The sequence below is a fragment of the Neophocaena asiaeorientalis genome, unplaced genomic scaffold (assembly GCF_003031525.2).
Source record: "Neophocaena asiaeorientalis asiaeorientalis breed wild unplaced genomic scaffold, Neophocaena_asiaeorientalis_V1.1 scaffold150, whole genome shotgun sequence".
Lineage (NCBI taxonomy): Eukaryota > Metazoa > Chordata > Mammalia > Artiodactyla > Phocoenidae > Neophocaena > Neophocaena asiaeorientalis.
In genome coordinates, this window is record NW_020176571.1 from 21,766,454 (window position 1) to 21,779,568 (window position 13,115).

Below are 13,115 nucleotides of genomic sequence, written 5' to 3' on the forward strand. Positions count from 1 at the left end.
CTTTAACCAAAAGTGACCCAACTGTACATGCACAGCTTCAGTACTCATTAATACTTACACACACACACGCACACACACATGCACACCTATTTTGGTCATAATTCTTGGCTTTTTCTTTACTTTCCTACCCTCTTCTCTGCCTTGGTGCTCCTCAGTTTTTTCCCTTCAGCTCCACTCTGACCCTTTTACAGCAGGTAGTAATTCTCTGTGCATTCCGACCTCGCCCCTCCGCCAGGCCTGTCCCCTCCGCCAGGCCTGTCCCCTGCTTGCCTGTGAGGCACCTCTGTGCTCACTTCAGCAAGCTCCTCTTTCTGAAGCCTTGGAGGAATCTGTGGAAACTGGATGACATCTTCATTTTCTGATGGGTTGAACCTGGCCAAGTGTTGACAGCTCTCATGTTCTTGATGACTAACCTGAGCCATACCTGGAGGGGAGCTGCTAGACAGCTGAGAGTCTTCCTGCTGAACAGATTCATGGAACACACAGTCCTCATCTTCGTCATCTTACTGGTTCTCAAGAAATTTCTCAAGCTTTTGCACAAGACCGTCCAGTTTGCTGAGAGTCAGTTATGTCTTCTCTTTGGGATACTTGTCTATCCACTGGTTGTCTCCACTTAGGTCCTAATTAGCCATCGAGTCTGAATTCTTAGAGGCCATGTCAACATCCCAGGCCAGGGTGATTCTTAGTTTGCAAAACTGCTCTGGGTCATCCTGTATTTGGTCTCATCTCCCCAGGAGTCTCCCTATGTTTTCAGTCTGCCATGTCCCTTGGATAGGAGGGACAAAGTGGATTGGAGGACCTTCAGAAAATGTGTCTTCACAGGAGATGATGTTCTCATAGGAAAAGTTGTCCTCACAGGGGAAATAGCCCACAGAGAGACTCAGGTTTGATTTGGAGCTGCTGGAGAATGAGTGCGCCGTGGAGTTCAAAGGCACAAATCTCAGGTCTCCCTCATCCCAGGGATCTTCAAAAGAAAGAAAAAATAAGTGGGATTGGGGAAAAGAAGAAGGTAATAACGGTACTTACGCAATAACGTTATGCATTCCTTTTTCTATTTGGAGCTATCGCATTCTGATAGAAGTTCATCCTGTTTTGCAATCTGCAGTGAAGAATGAAAGAGGCAGCCCTCTCCCTTTCAAAACCTGTTCTATACGACCCTCTGTACTAAGCATCTTCACGGGATGCCTCACATCATCTGTTACTACAGCTGAAAGAACTTGTATCATAAAAGAAAACTATCATCATGGTATAAAATTTGAAAAATATAAAAAAGTATGAGGATCAGAATAAATATGCCTGTGATTCCCCCTGTCCAGAGATAATGATAATCATCATGAAAACATTTTGGTGGACTCCCTTATAATCTCTTCTTTTTCTTTATATGTACTTATACGTATGTGTGTGTGTGTGTGTGTGTATATACATATATATATATGTGCAGTCACATCACATATATATGTAGATATGAAAGTTACATTGGCTGAAACTGAGATTATTATATTTTATGGCACAACCTACAATAAACATATATATGGCTATTCTGTCACTTTTTACCACTTTCTGATTAATGACCATTAGTAGTTATTATTCTTAATAGATAAATCTTCAGTAAACTCCCTTGTTAATCTTTGGCTCTCTTTATATTCTTAAATGTGGGTTTAATGGATCAAAGATCACAAATGTATTAAAGGATCCTTAATAGTTGTTACCAAATTGCTTCCCAGAAAGATTATAGCCATTTAGATGCCCATCCTCCCACCATCCGATGGCACTTTTTAGTGCAGCTTTTTCTATGATGCCCCAGTAAGTAACTGGGGCAGAGGGTAAGAATACTCACACGCATGCACGCACATGTTGTAGTCTCTGTAATGCTCTGCTCTGGTGGCTGCCCTCGTGAAAGAGGTGCTGCCAACTCCTGAGCCATAAACCGGGGAGGTGAAAAATCCTTCAGATCCTGAGTCTCAGTGGCTAAAAGTCCAACTGCCAGAAGTCTGTGTTCTGGGACTGTTGGTTACCATGGCAACACAAGGACCCAAGTTATAGTCAAAAATGTGGGAAGAGAGAAAAAAGGGATAGAAAGCTGCAGTAGCCAGTGCCTTGCTCCCAAAATATCCTGTATCCGTATCATCCTGGCGGATGAGGATTCCTCTCGAGGGCAGAAGGACAAATACCGTGGCGGTTACTTCCCTCTTGTCATGTGGGTGTCCAGGATAGTTCTGGTCTAGAGGGAATTTAGAGCCTATTTGGGGAAACGGACATAAACAGCCTCTTATAGGACTGAATGGTAAGTGCAGCAACAGAACTTAAAAATAATGTCATGGGAGAATGGAAGAAGGCGCCTTGCGCAGCCGGGCAGAGATGGGGGAGGGGGGGGTCTGAAAAGTCTCCAAGAGAGGATTCCCTCTGATCTCAGTATTTAGGGGGGTGTGGAAGTTAGTGAGGTGGAGGGTGGGGAGGGGTTGGGGGAGAGGACCTTTCAGGCAGAGGGGACACGTGAGCAAGGATCCCCCAGGTGAGAAACAACCAGGAGTGTGGGGAGATCAAACATGAGGAGGTAAACAGGGTCAGTGAGATGGTGGAAGGTCTTCCACCCCTGTTAGGGAACTTGGTTTTTATCCTGCAAGCCTGTACTTGGATAGAAGTTTCATTTGTCAGGCATTCTTCCAGGTAATTCAAAGTATATTGGATACTCGACATGATTAAAACAAGCAAACCAAACAGAACTTCCAGTGCACTTGGCAGCATGAATGTTATCAGTTGGCTTTCATGAGAACGGTGTCAGTAGGTTTGCAGTGGGTTGAGGAATGGATGGGAGGAGACGAGGTGGGAACAGTGAACCTAGACCATACTTCAGCAGTGTCTGGATGACAAAGTGAGAGGGGGAGGCAGAGGCAAGGTTAGTTTCCGCACCCACCCCCCAAATACAAAAACGGTGCATAGTCAGTACAGGGGGAGAGTTTCAAAACCTAAACGGTTGGCTGCTGCTTTTGGAGAGAGTAAGGGTGGGATCCGTGGCATGGACAGGGGGCTCGGTAGTAATAAAGGGAGTGTGTTATTTCCTGGTATTAGAAGGAAAAAAGTGAAGACGGTTGTGGACAAGTTTGGAGGAATGCATCATTGAGGACCTCTGTTTTCTACTTTGAGTGTCCCAGCTAGGCTTCTGCCTTATTCCTGAGATTGTCTGCACGGTTTTAAACCTGTTACCTGGATCTCTGTCCTCGTTGTCCTTGTTTCCTTGTTCCCAATGTCATCTCCTTTGATGGCCTCTTCAGTAACATGAGCTGCCTTGGTTTTTCTACAATTAGAGCTTTGCTTTTCCTTGCCATCTTCCTCTAGGCGCCTCTGCTGCTCACCAAGTCCTCCCACCTCCCAGTCTACCCTTCCCTTCCCAATGGCATCGTGGAATTATGTGGGATCGGTCAGGTCTCAGTGGGTACTTTGTAGGCGGGGAAGTAAATGGTTCATTTTCTGTTTCCAAATGTGCAAATTCTGAGGACAAATGTGGGTCGTGTAGGATTGAAGGCTGTCAGTTGCAGAGACTAAACAAAAAATAACCTTTTCTAAGAGCAAAATCATCTTGGCAAATGTAGTTACAGCCACTGCCAGCCTGGTCTAAACTGTGGGGCTATGGGGTACTGTTTTTCCGTCAATTCAGTGATTCTCAGGAAGGGAGTAGGGCTTCCACTCGAGTTTCCAAGGAATGAAGTGTGTGTGTACTTGGAAAAAGCATGTTCTTTTTTTTAAAAAAGTTTTTTTCCTTGGAGTGTAGTTGATTTACAATGTTGGAAAAGCATGTTCTTAAATTAACATTGCTTAGATATGCTTTTGGTCACTTTTTTTAAAATTTCAAGTTTCAAACAGTATTAAAAGAAACCATACGGTTTTTATGTTTATCCAAAAAGAAGCATGGATTTCAACACACACACAAACACACACATCCAAAAAAGGAAAAAGCCAAGAAACACTGGTGCAACTTAAAAGAACCTCAACTCATTGGAATCTGTCAGTTGCGTAAAGATCTTTTTCAAATATTTTTCTGTCTTTGTTTCCATTTAACAAGATTACATTTAAAGTTTTCTACGACTCTCAGGTTTTTTGCTGTTGTACCAGTTAAATTTCTAGGTTCTGTTAAATAAGATTGTTTTAGGTGAGTCTGTTTCAGGAGTTATGATGTCCTGATATAAGAAATAGGCAGAGTTGGAGTTGGGGAGACACCATGTGTACCCAACAGAGGCCACCTGGCAAGTGGCCACAGACTGCCACAAACCCCACGAGTGATTGGGGTTCTAGATTAATCCCAGCGGGTGTAGGTCAGGAGCAACATGCTATGCTCCCTAGCATTTATTGGCCACTTACTACATGCCAGGTCCTATTTTAAGCACTTTATATGTGCTTATTGTTTAATCTTCACAGCACCCCAATCTGTTACGTATCGTTAGTTGCTCTGTTTTACAGACAAAGGAACCAAGGCATGAGCAGTTATATTCCCTGCCCACCTCCTCCCTGAAAGATTCTTGGGAGAGTTGACTTAGGCCAAAATCAAATTTGTATTCTGGTTCCTTTAAAGAAACTCCTTTGAGTGGAACAGTGTGTTCTAAGTAAGTGGTCGGAAGAACCGGCCCAAAACAATGGCCACATCTGGGGCAGGCTAAAATGAGATTTAAAGTAAATATTCAGCTTCCTCTTTGGCATAAGGAGATCTGGATCCCTGTGCTCTGGCTTTTCATGAAAACTCTGTGACCTCCTCACAGAGCAGTGGGAGCCTAGAACAGGATTCATGAGTAGCTTTCTTCCCATGCAGCTGTAGTGAAGGTCAGAGGGAAGCTGTATGCCATACCGTTACCCATGGAAATGGGACTAAACATAAATATTTAAGTAGGAAGGAACTATTTCTCAGCCTAAACTTCTAACGTTTAGAGTGATCCTGAAGGTAAAAGAGCTTCACACAGGGGAAGCCTCAGAGAAAACTTCAAATTTTATTTATTTGTACCATACTGCCGTTTCTCTGTATATTTGCTCTGTGTGTGTGTGTGTGTGTGTGTGTGTGTGTGTATGTACATATGTATACATATATATTTCATTTTAAATACAGCTCAAGTAGTGAAAGTCCCTGAAACTCACCTTTTCTCCTGCCCCAGAAAAAGGATAATCACTGTTAATTGTTTGATATATATTACATAATTTGTTCAGATATTTTTTTCCTAAAGCAACATTGAAATAGCAAAAACACACGCCATCTTTAGGAGGCCATGCTGAGGAGCGCATTCAATTCTAAAAGATAACTTAGCTTTTACATCTAATAACAGATCAGGGGATTTGAGGTCCTCCTTAACAATACCCCTTGTGTTAATTTCTTTCCTAGGGCCTTATTTTGACTTGGTGGGCTAGCTTTTCTTGGATCACAGGTATATTATCTAAATAGTATAGCTGGCTCATCATTACCTCTTCTCTTGAAGCAAAATCATCTATAATAAAGCTCTTGAGTTTTCAAAAATGATAGTATGTTGTGAATTTACAACGTTTTAGAACTGAAGCCAGTAGTAATGGAAGTTTTGAAAATTGGAACACTTCCTCAAATCCATTTGACTTGATGGGATTTGGAGCCTAAATAAATAGAGTGGGAAGTTTCTCACTTAGAAATTAAGCTACTGTTATGGTTAATTTTGCGTGTTAACTTGACTAGGCCACAGGGTACCCAGATATTTGGTTCAACATTATTCTGGTGTCTGTGAGGATGCTTCTAGATGAAATTAACATTTGAATTGGTGGACTGACTAAGGCAGATTGCCCTCCCTGGTGTGGGAGGGCTTCCTCCAATCCTTTGAAACCTGAATAGAACAAAAAGCTGAGTAAGGGAGAATTTGCTCTATCTTCCCTGACTGTCTTTGAGCTGGGACGTTAGTTTTCTCCTGCCTTTGGACTCAGACTGGAATTTACATCATCAGTTCTCAGGTTCTCAGGCCATTGGACTTGGACTGGAGCTACACTATTGGCTCTCCTGGGTCGCCAGCTTGCAGAGGCTAGATCTTGGGACTTTTCAGCCTCTGTAATTGCATGAGCCAATTCCTTACAATAAACCTCTTTTCTCATTCATTTTTGTATATGTGTGTGTGTGTGTGTGTGTGTGTGTGTGTATATGTATATACACACATTCATATGTGTACTCTTGGTTCTGTTTCTCTGGCAAACCCAGACTAATATAGCTACTTGTTTTTCACTTTTTGAAATTATGAAGTATTTTAACAATATAAAAAGATGTCATGAACCCTGTCATATGATACACTGAGGACACAATGTCATTTTTATGGTGGTCTTGCCCAAAATGTATAATCACAGCCTAATAATGAGACAATAACTGTCACAAACTGAAGAAGACTAAAGAGAAATGACAACTAAATGCACTGTGGGATTCTGGATAGGATTATAAGAATAGGAAAAGGACATTAGTGGAAAACCTAGGGAGACTTCACTATGTTCTTTATTTTAGTTAATGGTATTGTACAAAGTTAATTTTCTGGTCTGATTATTGTAGTATGATTGCATAAGATATTAACATTAGGGGGAGTGGGGTGAAAATATATGGATAATGTGTTTGTGACTTCTCTTGTAAGTCTAAAATTAGGTCAAAATAAAAAAATTTAAAAAGAATACATAAAAATATAGTAAATGATGTAACACACACCTATATACTTATAACTCAGTTTGGTCAAGTCTTATATTTTGCCATATTTGATCCATTATTTTTTTGAAAAGAAATAAAACATTTTAGATAAAACTTAAGTCCCTTTATATCCCTTCCCTGATCCCCTTTTTTCCCCGCTTCTCCCATGATTGCGATCCTGAATTTGATGTTTATTTATCTTGTGCTGCTATAATATGATTTTACATATTAATATATTGTTTTACCTTTGGAGACAAAAACCAATATAAATATAAATTTACTTAATACCACTGAACTGCACACTTAAAAACTGTTAAGATGGTAAATTTTGTGTTATGTGAATTTTGCCAAAGTGAAAGAAATTTAGGGAAAAAAAAACATGGTAAATGGACTACAGGTGATGCTCTTTGGAAAAGAGGAAGTATCCATGGTTTATTTTGCTTTGCAACAATTATTGTTGACAAAGACATCCTTTTTCCAAACCAATTTCTTAGCTGAAATATTTGCAGTGTTTATCTTGGGGATTAGGGAAAGGACAGGTATAATTTCCTATGCTCTATATGTTCATTCCCAAACAGACAAAGCCTTATCAAAGCTCATGTACTTAATTAAAGGAGGATGGTGGTGAAAATAGTGTTTTGGTGTGAGCAAAGTTAAATGGTGCTTTCACATGTTCGGTCATTTAATTTTCATGACAGTCCTCTGAGTTGTGTGTTTTCATCCCAGTCTTAACTTGTGCAGTTCATATTACCCAGATCTGCCTCCAGAGTCCAGAGGCCCTCTGGAGCTAGGTTGCTGCTGCTGGGGACCAGCCTCAGCTGATTTGTTTCTACATCACTGGTGAATATGGTTAATCAGCAAGGAACAGTAGATGAGAACTATACGTTTCCTTTCCCCCAACTTCACCCAGTATGAAAGAAACTCACAGGTTGAATTCTGCCACACACACAGCATATAATGGCAAACAAGCATAAAAACTTTATAGTGTTGTTTTGTAAGCTCCAGAATTGTGCTGCCCAGCGGGGTAGCCGCTAGCCACGTGCAACAATTAAAATTAAATTTTAAAAAATGGTTCTTCAGTCGTTCTAACCACATTTCAAGTGCTAAGTGACTACCTGTAACTAGTGGCTACCTTGTTGCACAGGGCAGACAAAACTTTTCCATCACTGTAAAAGTTCTATTGGACACAGCTGCTCTGGAAGGTCCCGTGGTCTGTCCTCTTGTGCATTTGGATAGCACTGTGAAAGAAAAGTTTTGTTAGAGGCAGATGGAACAATCCTCTAGCTAATCTATCAGGATTTAGCTAACTTTCATGTCAGGATCAGCTGATAAAATTTCCTCCAAAGTGTCTAGAAATAGGACTAGTGGGAATCTTTAGCTGAGGGTACCATTTTGAAAGGTTTAGACAGCTGGGTTGGATAGAGTCTTATATTCAGTTTATGCAAGAGAGGGAATATTTGTACAATACTTAGAGCCCATTGTGAACATCATTTGATCAATGAAAAATCATGTACGGCAGCCATTATGCTGTGAGAAACATAGTTGGCTGGATTTTCTGTTTATATGAGCTTTTGATTAGTCATTCAAATGCTGACTGCCCCAGAGTACAGGTTAAAAATAATTATCACCAGGCTTCCCCGGTGGCGCAGTAGTTGAGAGTCCGCCTGCCGATGCAGGGGACACGGGTTCGTGCCCCGGTCCGGGAAGATCCCACATGCCGCGGAGCGGCTGGGCCCGTGAGCCTGCGCGTCCGGAGCCTGTGCTCCGCAACGGGAGAGGCCACAGCAGTGAGAGGCCCTAGTACTGAAAAAAAAAAAAAATAATAATAATATTTATCACCTTTGCTAACTTGTTCATGTTGAAGTAATTTGAAAAATCGCAGACAGTATAATAGCCTGTGTATAGATTGTCTCATTTAGTCTTTACAACATCCCTTTGCAGTAGGCATTGCAGGTATTAACCTCATTCGGGGCTTGATTGAATTCCCCACGGTCCTGTGGCCAGGCTATTACACGATGGAATCAGTTTCTTTTTTCATTGAGTGAGAACTCAGTGCAAATCGTTTGTACAATTGCCAAACAAAAGCATATAACTTTTCTTGTTTTATTTCTTAATGTCAAGGCTCATACCTACTTCAGGCCAAGACTGACAGTGCCTTGTGCAACACCAAATACAGAGAACCTATAATCCTTTCCTATCTCTCTGTTAAAATATGTCCTGTAGTTTTCAGTTTTTTTTTTTAATAAACAACTGCATGCTTTCCATTTGAGTGCTCTATCAAGTTCCAGGCCACTTCTAGCAGCAGCAAAGTCATTTTCAACCTGAATTTGCTTAATCCATAAAATAGCGATAATGACGTCTTCTTTGCAGAGCTTTTCTAATGATTGGAGATTATATGTGTGGGATGCACGGCAGTTGGTTTATTTTCATTGCATCACCGAAGAATCTGCAACAACCTCCTCTTTTACTGGCATTGCCCCTCTGGGAAAAGTGTTTTTATTTTATTTTAAAATTTAAAATACAGACCCGTTGCCAACTCTGATCGTGTATTAAAATCATGTGTGCGTTTAATAACTATACTTGCGTTATGGTTATCTGAATGTCTCCCCTCACTGGTTGGAGCCTCCAGAAGGGCAGGGCTGGTCCCTGTCATTCTAGGTGGTGTCTGCATCCTCCAGCAGGGTGCCAGATCTGCTAACCTGTCTGGGATTCTGGTGGTCATAGGGAGCCATCCTTTCCCAGTGTGTAACTTACAAGGGAGCCACACTGGAAACTTTTCCACTTCTAGTGTATTTTCCAGTTGGGGTGGAAATACCCAGAAGGGGATCTTTTTGGGGCTAAGCATTGGTGAAATGACTGTCATCCCATCTGGATGTTCAGATGACATAGATGCAAATTGTTGAGGCCAACCGTTGTTCTCCCTTTGATACCATTCTAAATTGGGTAGACGGTTTCCTTGGTGGAAGAAATTTTCCGCAAGAAATTTTTGGGAAAGGATGGGGAGGATGTAGACTCCACAGGTGCTTTTAGTTACCTCGTTAGCATTTTGCTACCTTTCCTTAAAGGACTAGCAGTAAAATGCTCAAAATGCAAAGACCTTTGTTCACATTCTCTAGGGGATTGCAAAGGAAAGGGGTGAAGGTGGGAGCCAGGGATTGGAAATCTGAGGAGATGAGTTCAAGGTTGATTATCTAGAAGGACTGGAGAAGAGTTCAGAGGCAGATAGGAGCTGGCCTCCAGTGTTGTTCTTATATTCTGGAAAATCAGGAAGATGGTGGAAAGTGTCTGAAGAGTGAATGAAGCCTGAACGTGAATAGGAGCAGGAAATGTGAATGCCAATTATAATAGTTAACTTCAGTTTAATTAGAAGGGGATCAGAAGAAAAGCAGAATGGGAACAAGTGAGCCGGGGGTGCGGTGGGATGTGGACTGGATGTCTGTCTGCATCTCTCTGGCCATTTTCATCAGCCACCACAGAGTTCCCACCAGTAGATACTGCCTGCGGCCAAAGCCTCCTGTCCTGCTCTCCCTCCCACCTTTAAAGGGTTTACGGATTCAGTGCCTTATATTTCTGTCCAACCCTTTCTTAGCACAGATGTAGCTTCTCTCCACTCCCCTGAGGCTGAACACAGTTAAGCTATGGGGGAGGTTCCCCACCTCTGGCTCAGTTAAGCTATGGGGGAGGTTCCCCACCTCTGGCTCAGATCTCCGGCAGCATCTGTGAACGGATACTGTTGTATGTCTGCACAGTGGTCTCCATTTAGTTATGAACCACTTGTGCACATCTCCTTCTGGAAGGCAGTTTGTTACCCAGAATGCACTTGTGGTGGCCTACCAGCTTTGGAACTGGTTAATGAAAATGACATTGGTTAATGAAAATGACATTGGTTAATGAAAATTGTAGGAAATGCTCAGGCAAGACTTCTTCAAATCTTTTAATGTTAAAAATAGCTTTTTAAGAGAGCTATAAAAACAGTACAAGATGATTATGGAAAATTAGAAGATACAAGACAAAGAGAGGAAATCCTTTTAAAAGCAAAACTTTAGGGATGGAAATCAGAGCAGTGGTTGCCAGAAGCTGGGAGCAGGGAAATGATATCTGTTGTAAGGGGACCAGAGGGTGCTCTTTGGGGGATAGAAATAATCTATATCAGCATTGTCCACCAAAAATGTAATTTGAGCCAGAAATGCAAGCCAGTAACTTTTAACTTTTAATTTTCTAATAGGTACATTAAAAAAGGAAAAAGAAACAGCTAGAATTATTTAATCTGTATTATATTTAACCCAATATATGGAAAATATTATAATTGCACCACATATTAGTAAGATTTTTACATTCTTTTTAAAGATTTTTTTTGATGTGGAACATTTTTAAAGTCTTTATTGAATTTGTTACAGTATTGCTTCTGTTTTATGTTTTGGTGTTTTGGCTGCAAGGCATGTGGGATCTTAGCTCCCTGACCAGTGACTTAACCCACATCTCCTGCACTGGAAGGCGAAGTCTTAACCACTGGACCGCTAGGGAAGTCCCTAGATCTTTTGCATTTTTTTAAACCAAGTCTTTGAAGTCTGGTGTGTATTTTACACCTCGGAACATCTGATCTTGGACCAGGCACATTTCAAGGGCTCGGTAGCCACATGTGGCAACTCTACTAGGCAGCACAGCTCAACATTGTTTTGGTGGTAATTACACGATCGTGTACATTTATCAAAACTCATTGAATTGCGAAAAAAATACATGCACCCCGATGTTCATAGCAGCACTGTTTACAATAGCCAAGACATGGAAGCAACCTAGATGTCCATCGACAGATGAATGGGTAAAGAAGATGTGGTATATATATACAACGGACTATTATTCAGCCATTAAAAACAATGAAATAATGCCATTTGTAGCAACATGGATGGACCTAGAGATTATCATACTAAAGTGGAGTAAGACAGACAAAGACAAATATCCTATGATATCACTTATATGTTGAATCTAAAAAGATGATACAAAGGAACTTATTTACAAAACAGAAATAGACTCACAGACACAGAAAACAAACCTATGGTTACTAAAGGGGAAAGGGGGTGAAGGAGGGATAAATTAGGAGTTTGGGATTAATAGATACACACTAATATATATATAAAATAGAAAAACAACAGGGTCCTACTGTATAGCACAAGGAACTATATTCAATATTTTTTAATAATGGAAAAGAATCTGAAAACTAATACACACGCATATATATAACTGAATTAGTTTGCTGTACACCTGAAACATTGTAAAGCAACTATACTTCAATAAAAAATAAAAATTTAAAAAGTTAATGATTATGTAATTTTTTAAAAAACTCATTGAATTGTATACCTAAAAAGGATGACTTTTGCTTTATTTAAATTATATATCAATTTAAAAAAACCATTTTCCTGCTAGCCAGAATGAGCCATGAACATCTATTAAAATTATCCTCTTAAAATGCATCTCAGAAATGGAATTTGGCAATTTTTTGAAAATGGAAGTTATATAAGCATACATTAGAACCACCCAAGGCTAGTAATTTTTGTAGACTTCAGATGTATATGTATGTGGGGGGGGGGGTGTCTGTCTGTTTTTCCATTACACAGCTCAGTTTAGAAAGGGCTGGTGAAAATTGAATTAGTGCAATTTTTAAAAAAGGATTTAGATGTCTTTGACAAAATAAAGATGAAGACAAATTGTTTTGAGAAAGGCCCAGTGCTAATTCTAGGAAAGAGCTTGTCATTTTCTCTTCTGTTTCATGGCTACTTCTCTTGCAATGGTATTAAAAATCACTTCTCTCTTTCTTCTGCTTCTGTTATGTAACCTGCTTTGTAGTAACTATTTTGACAGTGGATCTGTCTGTCTGCAGGCATTTTGGGGGTGTGTTGGGGGGGGACAAGGATGGAACTCATGTACCCACTTGATGGGAGGAGGTTGGTGGGGCAGCTGGTTGTGGGAGAGTAAGTTTAACTTTCATAACTAAAGCCGGGAAATATTTTTGGCTGTGGAAAGATGTGTCACTAATTATAAATAATGTCTTTTGCCTTTTGGCAGGTATTTTGGTATTTTCTTTTTATACCTAAAATTCTATGTTTACATTCTGTTGAAGCTAAGGTACACATTAACAATTTCCAAATAAATACTTCTAAGAGAAATAGATGAAAAGGATATCTTCTAAATGGCCCGAGTATCTGGACTGACAATAAAAAGATAAAATTCATTGGGGCTGAAAAGTCAATTCCATAAGTGTAGGCTGGGGAAGACACCTGATAAGAAATTATCCCACAGTATTTGTAGAGGGCAAAGTGTGATACCATTGTTTTAAAACTTTACAGTCTGCAGGATACATTTAAGATGTAGACCACAGGTTAGGAACAAGATAAGCTCTTGTCATTTTGTTTTATTTTAGCTCAGGTCTTAGGTAAGTGTTTTGTGTTCAAGAAGCAAT

The 13,115-nt window shown here is 40.4% G+C and overlaps 2 protein-coding genes across 8 annotated transcripts in view; one reads left to right on the top strand and one right to left on the bottom strand.

Moving 5' to 3' along the window:
- Nucleotides 1-13,115, top strand: part of PPFIBP1 (PPFIB scaffold protein 1) — a 174,650-nt gene that overhangs the window by 73,134 nt on the left and 88,401 nt on the right. The gene's annotated exons all lie outside the window — the stretch shown is intronic.
- The window catches only part of CUNH12orf71 (chromosome unknown C12orf71 homolog), a 28,921-nt gene that overhangs the window by 387 nt on the left and 15,419 nt on the right, over nucleotides 1-13,115 (bottom strand). The window contains 2 exon segments of the mRNA XM_024733159.1: nucleotides 294-964; nucleotides 1,852-2,004. Of these exon segments, the coding sequence (XP_024588927.1) occupies nucleotides 294-964; nucleotides 1,852-2,004 (824 nt within the window).